At 39.8% G+C, this 23,098-nt stretch overlaps 2 protein-coding genes across 4 annotated transcripts in view; one reads left to right on the top strand and one right to left on the bottom strand.

Moving 5' to 3' along the window:
• LOC129732498 (uncharacterized) overlaps nt 1-5,249 on the bottom strand; it is a 126,226-nt gene extending 120,977 nt beyond the window's left edge. Inside the window, exons 1-2 of the mRNA XM_055693428.1 lie at nt 4,175-5,249; nt 2,561-3,357 (exon numbers count right to left, since the gene is read on the bottom strand). The gene's annotated coding sequence lies outside the window, so the exon portion shown is untranslated. The remainder of the gene's footprint in view (nt 1-2,560; nt 3,358-4,174) is intronic.
• Nucleotides 5,250-14,720: 9,471 nt separating this feature from the next.
• On the top strand, nt 14,721-19,660 carry LOC129729913 (uncharacterized). Of its 3 annotated transcripts, XR_008728760.1 has the most exons (3): nt 14,758-14,843; nt 15,088-15,289; nt 19,200-19,660. XR_008728760.1 is itself a non-coding variant. In XM_055688822.1 (2 exons), exons 1-2 carry the CDS (start codon nt 15,347-15,349, stop codon nt 19,235-19,237), a joined length of 951 nt encoding a protein of 316 aa, XP_055544797.1. In that variant the 5' UTR covers nt 15,333-15,346; the 3' UTR covers nt 19,238-19,660. The 3 variants fall into 3 exon arrangements, 1 of the variants encoding a protein (XP_055544797.1); XR_008728759.1 differs by having other exon boundaries at nt 14,721-15,289; XM_055688822.1 differs by lacking the exons at nt 14,758-14,843; nt 15,088-15,289 and adding an exon at nt 15,333-16,259.
• Nucleotides 19,661-23,098: the final 3,438 nt, after the last annotated feature.

Genomic DNA, 23,098 nt, shown 5'->3' with positions numbered 1-23,098 from the left:
CAGTGAAAAAGTACCTGGCGAACATGGACATACATGTCAGGAAGCAGAAGTCCCGTCCACTAGTTTCAGGGTTGCAGGCAATGACGCAGCGACAGCGCCTGATTAAGATGGTCAAGTAGAATTTCCCGGTGAATTTACGACGTGGTGACCACCACCACATAACCACTATGGTGATGAAACCTATCGTTGTATGGCAACGACTGCCAGATCTGGTGTCGACCCACTACTCGAAGCCATCGTTAGAGGAAATGGAGCGGCTGAAAATCGATGTGGTACCCAAGTTGGCGAACCAACCCAAGCGTAAGATCTATTCCAACAGTGTTGTCGCGAAAACTGAGGAGGAATTGATAAATAAAACGAAGAAAGAATTCAAAAACATACCTACACGCATGTTTTCGTTCGCCATGGCGAATGTTCCGGAAGGCCACACGCGTAGGGCGTAGAATTTTTTTGCGAGTGAGCTGACATAATTACCTTCCATGTAAAAAAAAATTATCAAACTCATTTATCTGTCTTAGTTATTTTTTTACCACCATCCGAAAAAAGGCCAGTTTTTTACGCGTACGTTGATCGACGAAAGGAAACCTCATTACGAATGTGTTTCTGAATATATCTTAGAATCTTGTAGAACCATGATAGAGTGCACTTGCAATCCTTGCGATGAACAACAAAGTTTTCGGCGATTTGTATGTATCTCTCAAAACGATCACTCAATTCGTGAAAATTACCATATTGTATGAATAAATCCGTAAATTCATTTCTCCTCAGAGAATCACTAGCGTGTAGGAGAATATCTTTCAGTGCGAAAACAACTGCTCTCACACTGGTTAGCAAAGCAACGCACTTGCTTGAAGAGAGCAGCGAATCGTGTGCATCTGAATATTTAGCTTAAAAGAAACACCGCGGAGGAATCTGGAATATCTCTCCAGAGAGATAATTGTCTGGTGTGATCTTTCTCACACAAAAGGAGATTATGCTCAATAACTACACAAAAGAGCTCACTGCAGCGTTCTTACTGTGTGTCTCTCAAACATATATCAAATGAGGAGAGCATCTAGATAGGAATGTAGACTGCGTTGTTAGCTATCGAATTTATCGCAGCAATGTCCACCGCGATGTATATCTGTGTACTCTCACTGAAGGGATTCACCACTTTTGTTTTGCTCAGTTGTGATGTGGCAAATGTATTATTTTTTGTGAACTTGGAAACCTGAACAAACAAAAATTATGTATTGAGACAAGATTTGACGTAAAGCATCTAAAAATCAATGTATTACAAAGTATGTGAATTCAATTAAGAAATCCCAAAAACTGAGCGGGACAAAATTCATTCAATAACTAGCTGGGTTAGTTAGCAAGTACCAAGAAATAATCTGAATGAAACGCTAGCGGGCTGTAGGCGAAAGTAAAACTTGAACGGTACATTGCTTTATAATTCATAATTCGAAGTTATTAACATTTATTATTAATAACACCAAATTTCGTTGAAGGCAAAACTTAAGCTGAATAATGTTGAATGAAGTGAAAAATGAATATTGAACGAAAAACTTTGATCGGTTGTCAAGCGAACACCATAGTACCTGTGCGAAGCAGTGTGCCGAATCTGTTTTCTGAGGAAGGTGATTGAAATAAATGATCTTTTGAGAGGGAATATTCGAAAACTCTATCAAATATACAGCATTTAAGTTAATTTATGGGCTTTTCACTTTGAGAGAAACCTAAAAAAGACTAAAAGCAATCAATTCAATGGATTGGTAGAATGAATAAGTGAGAAATTATGTGTTTTCTATTTCTCTTTTTTTTTGGAATGGAAATTTTAGAAGAAACATTAGTAGATATGTCAAATAAAATAATTACCGATTTTTGTTGAAAATCGCTGCAACCCTCAATTACATTATAGTCAGTAAAGAGGTTCAATTGCAATGCAAGTTGTTTCTTTCTCTCTCGCTACCATAAATTGTTTTAAGGAAACAATTATCATGGCAACAAGAACTAGATTGAGTTGGGGCACTACTGTTTTATTTTATGGGTGATTGTAACTGAAGTATGAAAAGTCAGTATAACATCACGATCCTACACGGGTATAATCACAGAGTGATCCCATTTATTTTGAAAATGAAATCGTGATATCTTTAATAGTTTACTTCTATAGAGAAAAACAGAATTAATTGCCTATGGATATAAAAATCATGCATCATCATCGTTCAATCAACGAGTTCAATTCAACGGCCTACGTTGTTATGTTTTGCCACTGTTCGTACTAATTTGAGTTTGACAATTAGGTTTTAACTATGTTATCACGCAGAGAGAAGCACGTCGAAAGTAAAAGTTCACCGCCCATGAACTTCATTCCAAAGAGTCTGCAACTGAATGATCGAACACCTCAAAGTTTAGGGTTCGAGCACCATGTGGGCTACATATTTCGCTGCATCACTTTCCGAACGGTTTCGTTGCTGTTACCGAGCGATTTCCACGAGATCTAGATACAAAGGTATCAATTAACTTGAATTTGGCATTGGTGCCTCCCATTATTGAATATCGTAAATAATTATCTACTTACCATTCTGCCTATGCCATGTCAACAAACTTCACTACTTCCTCTTCCAATATTGGCAGCAGCTCACCCAAACTGCCAATAAAATATGTAAATTCGAATTCATTCCGCCATCACAACGTTTTACGAATTAGATCAGCTTATTCCTATCGCTGACTTATCGGACACGTTTGACTTCGTCTGATTATTCTATTTCACTGCACTGCTTGACATTCAATCATAATCATCACCTTCCGATTTTTATTATTCTTTTTCAACTTATCACTTTTTTACTCCGTCTTCTTTCTTCTTCTCCGCATCACATTTTTTATTGGATGTATTCATGCGCGGTTGTTTACGGGGAGAGTTTTCCATCTCTTTGTTCGGTATCGCCGGTTTTCTTTATATCTTAATCTCCCGCTTCTATTTCTGAATTTTTGTCTACCAATCGTTGCATTGGGCGGCAAAAATCCGACGTACTCAAGTGATCAGTCGATTGTAGGTACATCAATACCTATACAGATGCCACTCGACATGACAAAATGCGACTGAAGTATCCAACGCACTAACTGAATTCGTGACATCGGAATGAAGCTCAACTCAGTTAAATATATATACTTCACGCACGAAACTGCTTCTTCAGTGATCACGATCGACATTCAATCTACTCGACACGTTCGCCTCGTGTATGTGGATATATCATAATTATCCAAGCTATGCACATTTTCAGCATTTTCACTGCTTCGTTTTTGCTACAGATGCTGATGTTTCATAATTTATGTTGAGATTTGTAAAATTCGTTGTAAACTGCCGTTTCTGCCGAGCTGTAAAAGTATCATTAAATTTGAGGGTTTTACTTCACATTATTTTTCGCCAGGCAATTCGCTCATTTGACCATTCGAGTTTGTGGCCCTTAAAGTGCTGGTTGAAAGTGAACACCGGAGGAAATTAGGGTGTACAATTGCATTTATACAGTTGTGCATCTGTTTGTAGTATCACGGGTCGGTCGAATTCAAATTGCAAACACCCAAATTGAGAAGATTTGAGGAGAAAGTCGGCCCTCTCACATTTTTCCATACTAATTTTAGGTGCAGTTTACATTAACCACAGAACACCTTGTGGTATGGCCTAAATAGGAGAAGTCAGCCATAAATTACGTTTCGTGTGCAATGGGGCGGTATGGAAATGGAAAAGTAAGTGTACAAATATAATATAACCCCAAACTAGGTGAAGTATTGAAAAAAAAAATGAAAATAAAAAACGTTTTTATATTTCCTTTTACGTCAAGATTGTTTCCGCAGAATGATATTTGAATCACTGCACGAAACCTAAGTCATTCTAGCTTCTGCAATATTATAGTTATTTCTGAAATTGAATAACCTAAGCGAAAAGTAAAATTGTTTTGGGTATTATTTTGCACTGCAATAATTGTAAAAAGTAGTAATTTCTTCCAAAGCTTAAAAATATTTGCAGTTTTTTATGTTATTATTATTTTTTTTTTTTATTTTCGATCATCAATACAACAGAATGAATCAACCAGATTATAAGGGCCGAATCGTACAAAAAACAACTCCCGGACACATGACAGAAGCATCATCATTTTTTGGGTCTCGCGGTAATTGCGACCAAGCCAATAATTACCAAAATCATCATCTCTTGCCTTCTCCGAGCGTTACTAGCAGGCGTAAGTTCAGTGACCTTCAAGTACTATTTGTTAACATACTTTTTACAATACTTCGGGGTCTGCAAAGAGGCATTCGCCAGACACAATCGAATAAACGACTGTACACTTTTTCCTGATTCACTTGCGTGTTCACAAACTGACGGTGAGTTGTGCGTAATTTCTGGTCATGGGAAGACTGTAACGCGCACTGAATGAAGAGATCATAGTTCGATAATAGAGAACGTAATAACCGATGACTCGAGGAGAATATTACCGGACGGTGAAAAGTCAGAGCAGCAAAATGCAATCAATAAAATTAACACTCTCACTCTAGAACACTCGCGCTTATGATGATAGCCGTGCTGTTTGCTTTACGCCGCCGGCCTCTTACGATGGGAGAGATCATTTCAACGAAGCGCGTGTTCAACATCGATATAATTTCATGTTGATCCTTGTACCAGATTTTATCGACTTCACCTTTCTGCAATATTCTGCCGTGTTTTCTTTTCGGCAACTGAGATTTCACTGATTGAAAAAATAACTTCTCACTTACATACTCTTTCACAGTGCATATTTAGATCATTTTAAATTACCCGCTATCAACACTTTTCTGTATGATTCAGTAAGTTATCCGCACATCTTTTTTGGTCAGGAAAACATACACACACATACCGGCAATTCAACGAACTAAAAACGACAACATGAGCTTAAAAATAAATAACTTGTTAATACTGTTTTGCATAGTATGTCTTATTTTATAGCCATTTTTTATGGATCAGAACGTCAGTCACCAAGCACGGCCAAGCACATCATCAGATATACCAATCACAAACCATGCCTAGTGAGTTTCACAAAATTTTCCAATGAAAATAGGAATATTTTACTCTATCGAAAATTGTCTCAGTATAAGGGATAAGTCCAAAAACAGTGAATTGGTACCCCTAGAATTTTTTTTTTTCGCGCACACCAGACAAAATCGAATGCAACGCAAACAAGAAACGCGCGAAGCAATCAAATCAACGATATGCGGTCCGCGCACCAACTCTGCTGACTTCTGACTCAACGCTGATCTTACGAAAAGGTTGTAATATACTTTGCGCGAGCGTCTAAGTCAAAAATGTTTTGCGTTACTCTGAGAGCCGCCGATACCGGCACAGAGAGAAAGAGAAAACACAGCAGTAGCATCCTCATATCCTGGATCCTCACTTCTCATGGGACTAATAACTTTCGCGATCCATCCATGGTTTGACAGAGTGCAAAAAACCGAAATCACAAGCAAACTCATCTCATCGATGCGGGTAACCAGCAGAGCTTTGTGACCTAATGGAATCAATGCATAGAGCGGGAGATGATGACTGCTCTTTTTACCGTTCACCAAACGGATGTTATTAATGAATAATCTCCGAGAATGCAAAAACTGACGTTGAGTAAATTTATCCGAAAGAGTAAAAATAGGACATTTAAATATACGACTAGCATGTTCTCAGTCATCGTCAAATTCGCAACCCCCTGACATCTGTAATAACAACATTTCTTGATTAGTATGGCAAAAAAGTCTGAGTTTTCTCGCGTTCATTAATGACAATGAAAGTTGCGTTCAAAAATGTCAAAATTGTTTCATGTTGCGTAGCGCGCTTCACGGAAGTTAGAAGAATTAGTGAAATTCTGAAAACAAGTTTGTTAGGAAACATTTTCGAATTAATGGACGGTATCTATTTGTGAGATTTGAGTGCAAATTATTAAGAGTTAATGACAAAATATGTAACAAAGTTTAAACAGCTATAACTAAATGTTGATGTTCAACTTAATGTATCAGAGATTAGAGAAAAGGGCCCTCGACAAAAAACGTCTATATAATCTATAACAGTTATTCTCCTGAACCGGAACTTGAACATACGCTACTGGCTTGTTAGAGCTGCTGGGAGAGTTTATTTACTTACTTACTTACTTTGTTGGCCGAAGGACCGTTTATCGGTATAAGGCAGAACGAATTAAAGATGGACCCCTCTGTCTTGGGCAGCCGTTCTCCAGTCACCCCGTACACCAGCTATCTTCTTTCACTGCGCACATCCACCGAGTGTGAGGGCTACCACAGAGTCGACGGCCTCTTCCTGGCTCTCTGCTGAATATAGTGTTGGCGGTTCTCTCGTCAGATATTTTGGCTACATGTCTAGCCCCGCTGTATTACCTCAGCATGTTTGCATGTTTGTGTACCCGGTACAACTCGTGATTCATACGTCTGCGCCACACTCCATCATCCAATTTACCGCCAAGTATCGATCACAGTACTTTACCAAAGATGACTAGAACAAGATTCCTGACTTCCAGTTTTTTCATACATTTTGCCCACGACACCTTTACAACGGTTAGTGCTGCCATCTTTTTTTTTTTATTCTCGCTTATTTCCGTCGGTCTAGCTCCGCCACTGTTGTTGTGCCAATCACCGACGCCCAGGGAGGCGACTCCACCCAGGACCCTAACTCACAACCCGTTAATTAACGGACCGGGCCAACGGCTTTATTATTATTATTATTATTATTATTATTATTATTATTATTATTATTATTATTATTATTATTATTATTTATTTTAGTCAACAGACAATATGTTTACCCCAATGACCTCACTAATAATAACAGCTTAAAATTAACACAAAATGCGCTTAAAACTACGTTTGTTCGCTTCGCGAGATACATTAAAGTTATAAACATGGTAACAACTATTAAACACTCGAGACATGTTACTCATTGGTTCATGACGGCCATAATCAGTCCTTGCACGACGGATTCTCAGGAACGGGTGCGATCGGAAGTGGCGGCGGCGTATGTTGATGTTCAAAGAGCTAAGTAGCGAAGAGCAGTCAATATTACCCTGAAGGAGGTCAGCTATGAAGCACGCTTTAGCCAAGTTGCGTCTATCCTCCAATAGTTCTAATCTAAACAGCAAGCAACGACTTTCATAACAGGGTAGGTGGAGTGGATTTGCCCACCTGAGGTGGCGCAAAGCGATGCGGACGAATCTGCGTTGAACAGCCTCAACGCAGTTCTTCCCATCCTGATTATAGGGTGCCCAAACCACAGAGGCATATTCCAGTAACGGCCGAACAATTGCACAGTATAATGCTTTCAGGCAGTAAATGTTTTTAAACTTCTTGGCAAAGCGAAACAGGAATCCTAGCTGCGACGAGGCTTTCGAAACGATGTATGCAACATGATCTTTGAAGTTCAGTTTGGTATCGAGCAGAATTCCCAGATCTTTCACCGTTGATTCGCGCTTTAACTGTACACCTGCCAAAGCGTAGTTGAAATTGATGTTGGAGCTTTTGCGACTAAGCGAAATGACCGAGCATTTGGATACGTTCAACGACATCCGGTTAAGTTGACACCAGTCAGCGAAGGTTTCCAACTGCTGTTGCAAGAACTACGCGTCCTTTGGCTGTTTTATCGTGTAATATAACTTCAAGTCATCGGCGTAGGAGAGTTTAGAGCACTTGAGGGTAAGGATGACATCGTTCATGTACAGCAAGAATAGAAATGGTTCAAGATGACTTCCCTGAGGAACACTGGACCAAACGGGAAAAGGTGAGGAAATGTGGTCACCGATTTTGACGTACATATTTTTTCCGGTTAGATACGATTCGAGCCATACAAGCAAATTATCATTCATGCCAAGTTTGTCAAATTTGGCTATGGCAATCTGGTGATTCATTTTATCAAAGGCCGCAGATAAATCGGTGTAGATAGCATCGACTTGCTGGCCATTTTCTAATTGACGAATTACAAACGATGTGAAGCAGGTTAAGTTAGTCGTTGTGGAACGTTTAGACATAAAACCGTGCTGTTCCGCATGCGCAACACTCAACTCAAACAGCTTAGAGGTAGCACTCAACGCGGCTATTCCGCGATAATTCGAGACGACTCGCTTACAGCCTTTTTTAAGACCGGAAACACATACGAGTCTTTCCAGCAAGTAGGGAACACTCCTGTACGCAGAGAGCGATTGAATACTGTGGTTAGCGGTGTTTCAAGTGAGTGTATACAGCGTTTTATGACAAGCGAAGGAATCCCGTCTGGGCCGCATCCGGCGGAACACTTCAAATCCATACCTGCTGCTTTGAACATATCATCGGTGATAACGATTTGCGAATCAGATGCCGTCAGTCGGGGAACATTTCTGGTAGCGGCAGCCACGTCTTGCGGATCTAGAAGCTCATTGGTAAAAACGCTACTGAATTGAGATCGGAAGAGGTCGGCAATATCCACAGTTGATTCAGCTTCCAGCAAACCATCAGTCAACGTAGAGGGCAATTCGGTTTCCTTCCTTTGGCTGTTGACGTACCGCCAAAAACTTTTGGGGTTATTCTTGAGGTTATTTTGCAGTTGGTCCTGATAAGCGTTGTACAGACGATCATTCAGTTGCTTATATTCAGCGTTTGCTAACATATAGCTGGCCCTGGTAGAGTCCGTACGATACTTGCTGTGTCTTCGGAGGGCTGCGCGTTTCATTTTTTAGGTATTTGAGATCGGCGTTCGTCCAAGCAGGTTTAGCTGCTTCACGCTTGGTTTTCATGGGAACAAATTGGTCGATAGCATATAGAAGGATAGCGGAGTCGGTTGACACAGCAACGTTAACATCGTAGCTTCGAAGAACATCATCCCACTCAACACGCAGAAGGAAGTCTTTCAAGCCATCATAATCAGCCCTGTTGAAATCGTAGAAGACGCTATCGGCAGTATCGCGGAAACGATGGCTACGGCTTTACTTCCTCATACGATGGAAGGCGTGATCCCAGAGATTTTTCGCCTCAGAAAATCTCCTGGTGTCGGCTAGAATTAAATCTAGACCAGTTGGGTTGGTTGTGAGTGAATCACGCCATCCCACAGTGGAGCACTTAGAACACCAAACCTGATCAAAATTATTTTGAAGGTTTTTTTGACTGGAAACGTATCATGGATCGAAAATATAGTATAATAATAGTCGAGACTAAAAATTTCATGGAATAACCCACCTTTGAGTGGTTCGTTATTTTTTATGTAGTTCGGATTGAAAGGTAGTTTGTTCTCTACTGCACCTTTCTGAATGAAACATAACTGTATTTCAGATCAGTGAGGTTCGGGGTTAACACTATTTTGATTATCAATCAATCTGAGCCTTCAGAAGAATCTGAAGAGTCACAAGTATTATCATCATTGTCCGAGTACGAACATTTCACTCGCAACATTTGCATTGCATCGGACGAAAAAGTTTGACCGTTTTTCTTGGATTTTGGCTTAGAACTCGTAATCGAAGGATCCGAATTCAATAGCAACCTGTTGAGAATGTCATTCATTACATAACAAAGGTGTGTTCTGGTAACTAAGTCAAAAACACTGCCGGAAGCTGAAAAGTTGAAATTTTTCGATGATTTTCACAATGATTTAACTCATGAGTTCGGATTGGTTCGGATGATCTGATACCACCAGTTTGACCAAAAACATACAGGCTTTCATTTGCAATTGACTGTTTACATTGAAACTCATTGATACTCAACTTACCTCATATAATATGACATATAAAAAATCTCATTTACAGCATTTTTGTGATTATTAAAATGTTCCCTGGCAATATCGAGACTACTTATAAGCCTTTGAAGTTTACATATTGATTAAACTAACCTTCTTTGACAATCGCCATAGTTGGTTTAATGATAAATCACTACGTTGCACTTGATTGTTTTGAAAAACCTAAATTAATCCACCTAGCGGTCAGACCCAGCCTTTCTCATTCAAACTTTTATTTGTAAAAATAGATTTACATGAACGCTTCAATCCAATAAATGTATATTCACTCTTTAGGTACTAAAATATTGATGTTGTAATCTAAACATATAAAAATGCAGTCCGGTCTGTCTGTCTGATCCATATAGGCTCGAAAACTACCAAACCGATCGACGTGAAAATTTATATGTAAGGGTTTTTGGTGCCGATAAAGGTTCCTATGATAGTTTGAGACCCCTCCCTCTTTTGAAAGGGAGGGGTCCCTTACAAATGAAACATAAATTTCTACACAACTCAAGAACAAACCAAGCAAGTGAAACCGAATTTGGCATGTGGATGTTTTAAGGGGTAAAAATATGACCATAATGGTTCGACACCCCTCCCTTTTCTGGAAGGGAGGGGTTCCATACAAATGAAACACAAATTTCTGCACATCTCGAGAACTAATCAACTAAATGGAACCAAATTTGGCAGGTAAATGTTTTTAGTGGTAACAAATATGTTCCATAATCGACCTCAGGCAACATTTTGGATTGTAAGATAGCGACTTCCGGTTTCTGAAAAACAGCTGAAAATGACCAAATAGCACCCAATATGAGTGTTTCTTCAACCAGTATGACGTTCGAAATCCAGAAATTGTCTCCAAATGCCGTTATGAAATTCAAAATGGCGACTTCCGGTTTTAAAAAATAAGCGGCAAACGACCAAATACCACCCAATATGGGTATTTCTGGAATCGTAATGATGCACTGGAGCCATAAATCAACTTCAGGCAACATTTTGAATTTTAAGATGGCAACTTCTGGTTTCTGGAAAACAGCCTGAAATGAACGATTCTCATTGAACAGCCGGAAATGACCAAATACCATTCAATATGCATGTTTTTTGGACCCAGAATTACGCCCAGATGACAGAAATTGCTTCCACAGGCAATTTTAAAGTCCAAAATGACGACTTTCGGTTTCTGAAAAACAGCCCAAAGTGACCAAATACCACCCAATATGAGTATCTCCGCAGCAAGAATGTTGCAAGAAGCTAAAAATTGACCTCAGACACCATTTAAAATTGTAAGATGGTAACTTCTGGTTTCTGGTAAACAGCCAAAAATGGCCGATTTCCGTCTAACATGAGTATCTCCGGATCTAGAGAAATCGACCAAAGACCCCATTTTGAATACCAGGTTGGCGACTGCCGGTTCCTGGGAAATAGCCGAAAATGATTGAATAACACCCAATATGGGTGTTTCTTCAACTAGAATGACGCTCAGAGGCCAGAAATTATCTTAAATACCATTTTAAAATCCAAGATGGCGACTTCCGGTTTGTGAAAAACAGTCTAAAATAACCAAATACCATCCAATATGAGTATCTCTGGAACCAGAATGATGCAATGAGCTAACAATTGACCTCAAGCATCATTTTGAATTGCTTAATGGCAACTTCTAGGAATAGTCGAAAATGACCGAACAATACTCAATATGAATATTTCCGTAATTGCGATGAAGCATAGAAACCAAACGTTGACCCTGGACACCATTTTGAATTTAAACACGACCACTTCTAAATTCTGGAAAGCAACCAAAATACCTCCCAATATGGGTATTTCTGGTGTCAGATTGATGCCAGAAAATCTGCTGAAAGTGACCGAATACCACCCAATATGAATGTATACAGAATTAAGGCGGTGTACAGAAGCCAAAAGTCGAGAATGCTGTCACTTCGATATAACCAATCATTTCAAACGATTTGTTATTTGACTTTGATCATATCCTGTGGCCGATTTGTCGAACATTTGCAGACTTTGAACACATCGCAAGGAATCAATGAATTTGGAACGTTCAAATAGTACGATACCACATTTAAATTATGTTGAGGCCACATATATCGATCAAAGCAGGTATAGTTTTAAATAGTTTTTGAATTTCTTTTCTTTCCATAACTTTTGAGCCACATATCAAATTGTTACGAAGTTTGTTATTTGTAAGTTTGAGAGATGACTCGGTCGAATGACACTAGTTATTTTCAAATAAGTCATGTAATTTTGGAGATAATAGACTTTCTTTGTTTTATTAACAATTTTATACATAACGGTTGCTTTATAATAGTTTATAAGTTTATAAGTTCTATTATAATCAATTGAAATGGGAACGTATAGGGCAGCCAAACTTTGAAACCACGTATTCAATCATAATTCATCAGTTAACCCTTAACTAGCCCGCTCATCTGATAATATTATTAATCAAATCGGTTGTGTAGTTTCTGAGATAATGAAGTTTCGTGATTTTCACATTTCGGTACATTTCAGACGAAATTACAGTTCGATTACAGTAAAATTCAATAGGGTGTTATGAGGCAGCTAGACTTATCAATTGACTCTAATTTTGTGGAAATTGGGTCAGCCATCTCTGAGAAAAGTGAGTGAGTTCAAGTAGTCTTCGGCACATGTTCCTTTTCATAGCTAGATTTCACATTTTTAAACATAACAGGCAAAGTAATAGTCCGATTGCAAAACAAATCAATAAGGTCTCATGAGGCAACTAGACCTTCCATTTGACACTGATTTTATGAAAATCGGTCCAGCCATCTCTGAGAAACATGAGTGAGATTAAACAGTCTTCAGAACACGTTTCGTTTCATAACTTTTGTACCGTATGTTTAATCTTCATAAAATTTAAAAGTTAAGGGTTTTTAAGGTAGCCCGTTCATTTGAAATCAATTTTGTTCAAATCCGTTGTGCAGTTTTCGAGATAATGATGTTTCATGGTTTTTTACATTTTGATACATAACCTCCAAACTAAAAATCCGATTACAATAAAATTCAATAGGGTCTTATGGGGCAACAAGACCTTTCATTTTCAATTAATTTCATGAAAATCGGTCCAGCCATCTCTGAGAAAAGTGAGTGAGAATAAAAATCTGCACATACACACACACACACACACACACACACACACACACACACACACACACACACACATACAGAAAATGCTCAGCTCGTCGAGCTGAGTCGAGTGATATATGCCATTCGGCCCTTTGGAGCACTTTTATACTCTCGATTTTGCAAGTGATTGCTATACCTTTCTAGGAGAAAGGCAAAAAATGAACGGTACGGGAGCATCGAATGCAACAACAGAAAGCTAAAATTCTATCGATTTCAACCAGCTGTAACAACGGTTAACAATACTTCTGGATGCTCATAAGCTGTCAAAAGATTCAGTAAGTATCACACTTCAAAATAAGACTATGCAGAACATGGTTAATAAACTTTTGCTTTTTTGACTTTTGATCAGGTTTTTACTTGATTTACTCCTATGTGCGACGGTAGCGACATCACATCTTAGTTTACCACTCAGCATGACGGGGGGTGTAATTGGGAGAGTATATTTTTGCGTGCGCAATCTGTTTTACACACTTTTTATCGTTTGCTGGTTAGTCTGTTCTCTGTGGCATTACATGGCAGTCAAATCCGGAAGGCTTTTTCTATCCCGACGTCACTCGCTCTGGAAATAGCTTTACATCCGCATGTTTGTTGGACGCCCTCTGCACAGCTTGCCTTAGACAGCTGAACGGGGTGCTCAATGAAAACGGTCGTTGGTTAGACCTCTGCCTTGTGAGCGACGAACTGGGTACAAAGTGTAGCGTAATGCGGGCCCCATGTTCGTTAGTAAAAGATTGTAGGCATCACCCACCATTACTATAATCAATGCAGCGTGACAGTGATAGTGTTTCCGTTGATGCTAGGGCGAAAGCAGTTTATTATGACTTCAGCAAAGCCAAATATGAAGAGATGAACTCCTTTCTCATGGGAGTTGCCTGGGACGAGTTTATTCGAGATCATGTTGTCAACCTAGCCGCTTCTACTCTCTGTAACGTGCTACTGTATGCCATTGATCAGTTTGTTCCGAAGAAGTTTACAAAAGAGCAACGTCATCCCACATGGGTCACCTCTGACCTTAAACGACTTAAAAAAAACAAAAGAACGGCGCTGAAAAAATACAGCAAAACTCGAACTGCGACGCCAAGAGCGCGCTATCTCATAGCTAATACTCAGTACAGGAGTATCAACAAACAGTTGTTCCATGCACACCTTAATCGTTTGCAACGTGATCTGGGACGGAAGCCGAAGGGATTCTGGCGCTATGTTAGTATTCAGAGGAAGGAAACTGGTATTCCTACATGTATGCAAAATGGCAATCGCGAGGCTTCTACCATGGAGGAAATAGCCTCTCTTTTTCACGAACAATTTAGCAGTGTTTTCCTGGATGTACCAGCCAGCTCCGATGCTATCATCAGCGCTACTGCGAATGTTCCTGTTTTCCCAGATATTGGTCCTCACCACTCGATAACTAGGGATGTTATGATTACAGCAGCCAAACGTTTGAAAAATTCTTCCAGTGTTGGCCCAGATGGTGTTCCAGCCGTTGTCCTCCAAAACTGCATCTATGCTCTTGCATCCCCGTTAGCAGTGATTTTCGATTCTTTGCTTACTCATGGTGTCTTCCCAAGCTGCTGGAAAAACTCTTTTGTATTCCCGGTTCACAAAAAAAGATGTAAGCGTATCGTTTCCAACTATCGAGGAATTGCCGCCTTGAGTGCTTCGTCAAAGCTTTTCGAACTGATTGTTCTGAGCTTTTTGACACAGAAATGCTCGCAGTATATTGTAATGACCCAGTAAAAGTATACACCTCTAAGTATACTTCTTTGTTAATTGTAAATATCATTCACAATACTGGCAGCACGGTATGCTGGCGAAAAGTAAATAAAGATTGCTGACGATCGGTTCAGCAAGCTCACTTTTAGATCAAACTTACAAACGTTAAGACTAGTGACCGCGAACGAAAAGAAACGTCCTGTTAAAGACATCTCGGATAACTCGTTTTAGTGGCGACGAGGTAAATTAAGTGCCGGTGATAAGTGCTAAAAAAGGTGGTTGCTGATTGCTGTTGTAAAATTAAACAGCGTCTTCAGTAAAAAGTTTTTCGTGCGGTGAATTTGGTGGCAGTACTCCGGTGGTTTTTTATCGCGTTTTGTGACCGGATGGTTGACGAGTTTTCATCAGTTTCAAGCTGGGGTCTGCCATCAATTTGCACGGTTGAAAAAAAGGTGTACTAGTTTGCGTTGACGTGAAATATCTAGATTGTCGGAAATATCGGGCATTTTATTTGCCAAGTTTTGCAAGTCGAGCGGAAGAGCTCCTTGAGACGATTTATTAAAATTGAATTGAAACCAGCAGGATTGAGCATCGAGTCAGCGTGTCCGGTCGAATCTGACGGATTGTGCGACGAAGCTATTCTGTTTTACACCGTTAGGCGGTGTTGGTGAGGAACGGATTTATCTGGTAAGCGTTTTCATTCTTTTTATTATACTCCAAATTGCATTCTGGTTGTGTTAGATAATGGCTTATAGTGACGAAAATTCCCGCCATAAGGGCACCGTTTTAATCGGAACAATAGAGCCTTATGTAGTTGGTTCATCTTTTTTAAATTATGCTGAAAGGCTTGACTATTTGTTCCAAGTTAATGGCATTACTGACGCTGCTAGACAGAAGGCTCTTTTCGTAACTTTGAGTGGGCCTGCTGTATATGAAGAACTTAAGCTTCTGTATCCTTCATCGGAAGATCTTAAGTTAGTTTCTTATGCTGATATTTCTAAAAAACTTAGAGAGCGCTTTGATAGGGTTGAGTCAGACCTTATTCAAAGATACAAATTCTATAATAGAGTGCAAGGACCTAACGAAAGGGCAGAGGACTTTGTGCTTGCGGTGAAACTGCAAGCCGAGTTCTGTGCCTTTGGTGATTTTCGGGAAACGGCTATCCGCGATAAATTGGTCATGGGAGTTGCCGATGGAAAACTCCAAGAAAAGCTCTTGAACGAGGACAATCTCAGTTTGGCAATGGCAGAGAAGATGATTGTCAACTGGGAGTTGGCTGGTTCTCGGGCTAGAATGATCAATGATCGTCAGGGTGGCCAAATTGCATCCGTTAAAAGCCGTTTAGGTCGGAGAGATTTACATGATAGGAATATGAGTCATAGTAGAAGCAGAAGTCGTAGTAATGTTCATAAACGGAGGTGGCAAAGCAGGAGTACGGAACGGAAGCGGACTGGGCGTTATGCGGATTTAGTCTGTGACTTTTGTGGCATTAAGGGCCACATCAAGAGGTCTTGTTTTAAACGTAAAAGAATGCAGAAGAACTCTGTTAAATTTATAGACGACAAGAAGAACCTGAGTTTCGGTGACGACAAAATAGCTGATTTGTTTGAGCGGCTAAAAGCGGGCATGAATGACACGGACAGTGATAGTGATTCAGGTAAATATTCATGCATGCAGGTGTCTTCCGTAAATAGGTTTAGTAGTGCATGTTTTTTGCAATTAGTTGTGCAAGGTAAACATTTGCAAATGGAGGTTGACTGTGGGTCTGCAGTTTCGGTGATTAGTTCAGCTTTATATCATGAGTTATTTGACATGCCTTTACACAATACAAAAAAGGATTTGGTTGTAGTAAATGGTTCGAAGCTTGATTTTTTGGGTAAAATTGACGTGATGGTACAATATAAGTCCATTGAATGTTCGTTACCACTATTTGTATTGAACTGTGATTATAATTTTGTGCCATTACTTGGACGTAAATGGTTGGATGTATTTTTCCCCTATTGGAGGGAATATTTTATGAATTCTACACAGGTCAATAACGTAAGGTCTACAAATCTAGCTGAAAATGTTATGATGGATATGAAAAAGCAATATTCTAACGTTTTCAACAAAGATCCGTCTTCACCAATTATTGGTTTTGAAGCAGATATTGTTTTAAAAAATAATACTCCCATTTTCAAAAAAGCATATGAGGTTCCATATAGGCTAAGAGATAAGGTTGTTGAACATTTAGAGAAGCTAGAAAAGGAAAACATTATTTCTCCCATAAAGACTAGTGAGTGGGCTTCTCCAGTCGTTGTTGTCCCTAAAAAGAATGGTGAGATTAGGATGGTAATCGACTGTAAGGTTTCTATTAATAAATTGATAGTTCCCAATAGTTATCCTTTACCATTAGCGCAGGATATTTTTGCGAATCTAGCGGGTTGTAAAGTTTTTTGTGCCCTTGATTGAGAAGGTGCGTATACTCAACTTAAGCTGTCAGAAAAATCTAAGAAGTTTGTAGTTATTAACACGATCAAGGGACTATTTACTTACAACAGGTTACCCCAAGGCGCATCTTCAAGTGCAGCTATTTTCCAACAGGTTCTGGATCTGATTCTAGCCGGGTTAGGGAACGTTGATGCTATTTGGATGATGTACTTGTGGCAGGGAGGGATATAAACGACTGTCGTAAAAAGGTTTTCAAGGTTTTAGATAAATTATCTCAAGCGAACATTAAAGTTAATTGGAGTAAATGTAGATTTTTTGTGTCATCTCTTCCATACCTAGGTCATATTATTTCAGCGAATGGGTTGTTTCCTTGTCCAGATAAACTTGCAACAGTTAGGGATACACCTGTTCCAAAAAATGTGACTAAGCTAAAAGCGTTTTTGGGGCTCGTAAACTTCTATAATAAATTCGTACCCCACCTGTCTTCGAAGCTAGGTAGTTTGTATAGGTTGCTAAAGAAGGACGTGAAGTATGTGTGGGATGAGAATAGTGACAAAGCTTTCGTTAGGTGCAAAAATGAGCTGCTTTCTGCTAATATTTCAGAGTTTTTCGACCCTTTGGAACCGATAGTTGTTGTTTCAGATGCTTCAGGATATGGGTTAGGGGGAGTGATTGCGCATGAGATAAATGGTATGGAAAACCCTATTTCTTTCACTTCTTTTTCTCTAAACAGTGCTCAAATGAAGTATCCTATACTTTATTTAGAAGCATTAGCCTTTGTTTGTACGGTGAAAAAATTTCACAAGTTTTTATATGGTCAAAGGTTTGTTATTTACACAGATCACAAACCTTTAGTAGGAATTTTTGGGAAGGCTGGGAAAAATTCTATCTTTGTGAATAGGTTTCAAAGATACATCTTAGAAATGTCTATTTACGACTTTGAAATCAAATAAAGACCGTCTGAGAAGATGGGTGATGCTGACTTTTGCTCACGTTTTCCATTGAATCAGGCTGTCCCTAGTCAATTTGATAAAGAAGTTGTAAAAGGCATTAATTTTAGCCAAGATTTTCCTGTTGATTTTTCCCAGGTTTCCAATGAAACGAGGAAAGACGAATTTTTACAACAAATTATTTATTTTACACAGAATGGTTGGCCAGAAAGAGTGGACAAAAGCTATGCTCACATATTTTCTAATCGAGTTGATTTAGAAGTTGTAAGTGAGTGTGTGTTGTTTCAAGACAGGGTCGTGATACCAAAAACCATGCATAGTGGGATTTTAAAACTGTTACACGCCAATCATTCTGGTGTTGTAAAAATGAAAAAGTTAGCTCGACGGGCAATTTTTTGGTTTGGAATTAACTCAGACATTGAAAAATATTTTGGTGATTGCGAATCTTGCAGAAAGATGGCTGTGGTTCCAAAACCAAAAATCAATTCTGCTTGGATTCCTACTAAGAGACCTTTTAGCCGAATTCATGCTGATTTCTTCCATTTTGAACACAAAACATTTTTATTGATTGTTGATAGTTACTCAAAATGGATTGAAATAGAGCTGATGAAATATGGAACCGATGCTAAGAAAGTTTTAAAAAAGTTTATTGGAGTATTTGCTAGATTTGGGTTACCAGATGTTGTGGTAACAGATGGGGGTCCTCCATTTAATTCTTCTGATTTCATTACCTTTTTAGAAAGGCAAGGTATAAAGGTTCTAAAAAGTCCTCCTTACAACCCTTCCAGTAACGGTCAAGCTGAACGTTCTGTAAGAATTGTGAAAGAGGTTTACAAGAAATTTATGTTGGAACAGGAAATTAAAAGATTAGATGTTGAGGATCAAATAAATTAATTCCTGATAAATTACAGGAACACTTGTTTGACGTCTGATGGGGATTTTCCGTCCGAAATAGTTTTTAAATATAAACCCAAAATGTTAATTGATTTACTGAATCCTAATTCTGATTATAAGTTTCATTTAGCTGAATCCCCCCCCCCCCCCATAGTGATGTAACTAAACCAAAGATCATTGAGCCGGAAAAAACTCAACTCAATGAACCATTAGATAAACTGACGATGGGAGATGTGGTTTATTATAAAAACCACAATTCCCAGGATTTTAGTAGATGACTAAGAGCAAATTATTTACGGAAACTTTCCAAAAACATCTTTTAGGTATCTGTTGGAAACGTGGTCGTCACGGCGCATCGTAACCAGCTTAAGCTACCAAAGAACACAACTGCTAAGGCGAGCGGAATCCTATTCCCTTACGCTAGCAGTCATGATGAGGCGCGCACTGAAGGAAGCTACAGTCGCAAGCGAGATTTTCGCTCATCGAGTTTTTACGAAAAAGAAAATTGTCGAGGATTTGAGGAACCAGTCATCAAATGCCGGAGATTTTCTGGATCATTGGATGGCGATCGAGATGAAGCAGCAGAAATAAAAACTCCTACCTTAAGGAGATCGAATCGACTGAAAAAGGCGAAAATAGAAAGGAATTTTGTTTACTATCGAAGAAAACAATGAAATGTTTAATCATAAATATTATTTAAAATATTTTCAATTTGTAAAAATTTAAGATCACTTTTGAAAATCATTTGTACATTGTAAACACTTAAGGGGTAAGAGTTGTAATGACCCAGTAAAAGTATACACCTCTAAGTATACTTCTTTGTTAATTGTAAATATCATTCACAATACTTGTTCCAATTTCCCTCTCTATCTAGGAGAAATCGTTCGTCTCGATACGAATGGAGTTCGCAATCCAGGCGCAACACGCACTAAACACTAAGGACTCTTTGTTAATGTAAGATCGAACAAAACGCAACTCAAGATAAACCTAACGGGAGTGGACGTCTTAAGAAATAAACACTGGGATCATTGTGTACTTAAATCTATTGGTTATACATACAGTAGTCTAGTATAATCTGACAACTTCAGCTGACTCAAACGATCGTTGGGGGCCCCGTGATGCTGCGTCTGCCGCACGCTGTCCGCTACCGTCGATTTGCTGCCGCGCCATGCACGATCGCGCCGGCAGGCTTTGCCGCCGGTGGCACTACCTCGCACCACTGCGCTGCCGCATCAGCACTTTGTGCTCCACCGCCCTAGAGTGTCACACACAGAACCCTCAAGGCGGGAGGACTCGCGCCTGTTCACCAGCTGACAGAACCGCCACCGAAATTGCTCGCTGGAACTTGGTGAGGTGGTCCAAGGTGTCGCCTTTCCAGCGCCCTCTAGCAGTTGACTCAGTTGATGAGTGGGGATTGATGAACCACGCTTTGGCCTGTAAATAAAAGGCCCTCTATCGAGGCGATACATTGTTAACTTAGCTTCCATGAGGTCTTCATTGTGAAGCACATGTACCTTTATGAAGGCCTTCTATGTGTGCTTGTGGGTGCGCGAACAACTTGCTTGGGCTCAGGCCCTACGAGCTGATCCTGTGACCGAAGTGAACAAAAGGGATTTAAGTTGAGCCTGTGATTTGTCTGGCATATGACTCGGTCCAAGTCCCCAAGATGATCCCGTTTTGCACCGTAATGTCGGAATCGTTCCTGGTGATCACGTGGTTGTCGTGTTGCAATATGAAGCTCTATGGGAAGCCCAAATTAGTCTTTGTGGGATTATGCTTGCCCGTTTTCATGCTTTCACCTTTAAGCGGTCGATTTGTTTTATTTTACGGTGATCCTTTCTATAGCGAGCTTGCGTAATCATCCGATTGCTTCCTTCACTAAATGTGCCTTGATTCCAACGACACTACGACCACTCTGGATCAACTATACTGAGCGACTGACTGCTCGCAATCGTGTTTGCGGCCGAGGAGCGCCCTGTGGTGTGAGAGCGGAAGCAGTTTGCTGCTTTGATTATTTTCAAGCGAGAGAATGAGCTTTTGGGCTCTAGATTGGCTGCATTCTTAGCAACCTTAAGCGTTATGTTGTGCACGGGAAAATTTGTTGCGGTATTTTTGTCGGCGTAATCTCAAAGTGTAACACAACATCATACAAGTGGTCACGAAATTTTTGCGGAGGCTTACATCCGCAAAAATTTCGTTTACGTTTTGACGTAAGATGTTGAAGAGGCTTATCGATTTTTTACTCTATGTAATCTCGACTAAATATTCTCCAATTTGGACATCGATGATCGCAGCTTCTGTACTTTACGGTGTTTCAAAACATATCTTATTAGCTAACGGTAACTGATTTTCTTGCTACACCTCTTGGTGCCAGATATACAAGAGGGTTATCACCGCCAATTAACTGTGCGGAATATTTCTTATTCTAGCCTACTGTCTATTTAAATCTAGGTTGATCGCATCTTCAATATCTGTGTACATTTATTATAGTTGGGCGCCAGAAATTGCACCGAGAAAATACCTATTGCAAATTCAAATTTTAATGAGAATTGTTCTGATCTACGCCTCGTTTCTATTTTATAGTGTCATGTCATGTGTTGTTTGTGATCAGTCCTTTAGTATATTTAGTGTTTGCGTGCGAATGTATTTACCGAGAAGGAATGGCATAAGTACCCATTCTGGAGGTCGTGATCTGGTAATTACTGTTGCCGATAGGGTTTCAATTATGATTGTATGGGGCCTCTAATCGGTCAAAAGCAACGGTTTTAGTGGCGTGAGTGCTCTTGGTCGACAGTCTAACTGCGTACATAGCTGGCAAAAAGTAGAATCAATCTGCTTTAATATCCTTCGAGTGATAAACTCCAGTTTTCGAGGTCTTTATGTCTTCTAGCAAGTAATTGTTGCATCCTTGAACTTGTCGTACAATGCATGGAATAAATTTCGCTCCTAGCTTTTTTGTGCGATGTTCCGCTGCTTGAGACAGCTCGAATGAGCGCCTCCATACCACATCTCCTACGTTGAAGCCTCTAACCCGTGCCCTGAGGTCGTATCTTTTTTTGCTGCTTTCGTGTGCGGCCTTTATTCTGCCAATGACAAACTGCTGGACATTCTGAATCGTCTTAAGGCGCACCTTTTGTGCTTCAGTCGGATCTTGTAGGGAGTTCAGTTTGGCCAGCGGATATTGATCAGTGAATAAAATATGATCTCTGCCAAAATTGCAGTAGTAAGGACTACAACCAAGGGTTTCGTGTTTGGCCGTGTTGATTGCGCAAACAAGTTGTTGAATGTGTACGTCCCAGTCTCTTTGGTCTTCGTCGAGAAGGGATCTTACGCAAGTAATTAGTGTTCGATTTGTTCTCTCGGCAGCATTGCACATCGGCGTGTAGAATGCTGTTCGCATGTGTATGATGTTATACCGTTTCAGCAATGACTGGAATACGTGAGACAAAAACTGTGAGCCTGAGTCAGAGACTATTATTCTTGGGGTGGAAAATCGTTGAAAGACGTACTGCTCTAGAAAATCGGCCATCTTTTGAGCATTTGCCGTGCGGAAGGGCTCTGTAATGATAAACTTGGTCACCCAATCGATGATTACAAGAAGGACGGTGTTTCCCTTTTTGGAGCGGGTGATCGGTCCAATGTAGTCTATTGAAATTAGTTCCCACGGTAGCTGAGCTGGTTTTGTGTTCCCTAAAGTTGGTGTTAGTGTCGTATTGGGTGCCTTGCTGGCTTTACAAACATTGCATGCTTGTACATATTTACGCACGTCCATCGCCATCCGTGGCCAATAGTAGTCTCGCTGTATCCGATTTAATGTGCGTTCTCCTCCTAGGTGGGCTGCCGTCGGAATGTCGTGGCTGCGATGCATTATATCTCGCCGTAAGTGCGTAGGAACTACCTTTTTCCATTGATGATGCTTGCCTCCTGTTTCATTCTTTACCGTACAGTTTTTGTAGAGGTGTTCTCCAATGACCTTGAAGTCTGGAAAGTTATCCGGATTCGCTAAAGTATCCTGTACAAGTTTATCGTACCACGGATCAGAAGTGCTTTGATGTATCGTGTTGATTGCGTTGACGATTTCCACTCGACTTAGACAATCCGGTACAACATTCGAGGTTCCTTTGCGATATTTTATATCGAACGAATAGGCGTTTAAGCGTAGAATCCATCTTGCTAGCAAAGGTGTAGGGTTTTTCATTGACTTAAGGTAAGTTAAACTCGA

The sequence above is a fragment of the Wyeomyia smithii genome, chromosome 3, assembly GCF_029784165.1.
Source record: "Wyeomyia smithii strain HCP4-BCI-WySm-NY-G18 chromosome 3, ASM2978416v1, whole genome shotgun sequence".
In the NCBI taxonomy this organism is placed as follows: Eukaryota; Metazoa; Arthropoda; class Insecta; order Diptera; family Culicidae; genus Wyeomyia; species Wyeomyia smithii.
Note: the sequence above shows the minus strand (reverse complement) of the source record. Positions and strands in the feature narration are given on the sequence as shown.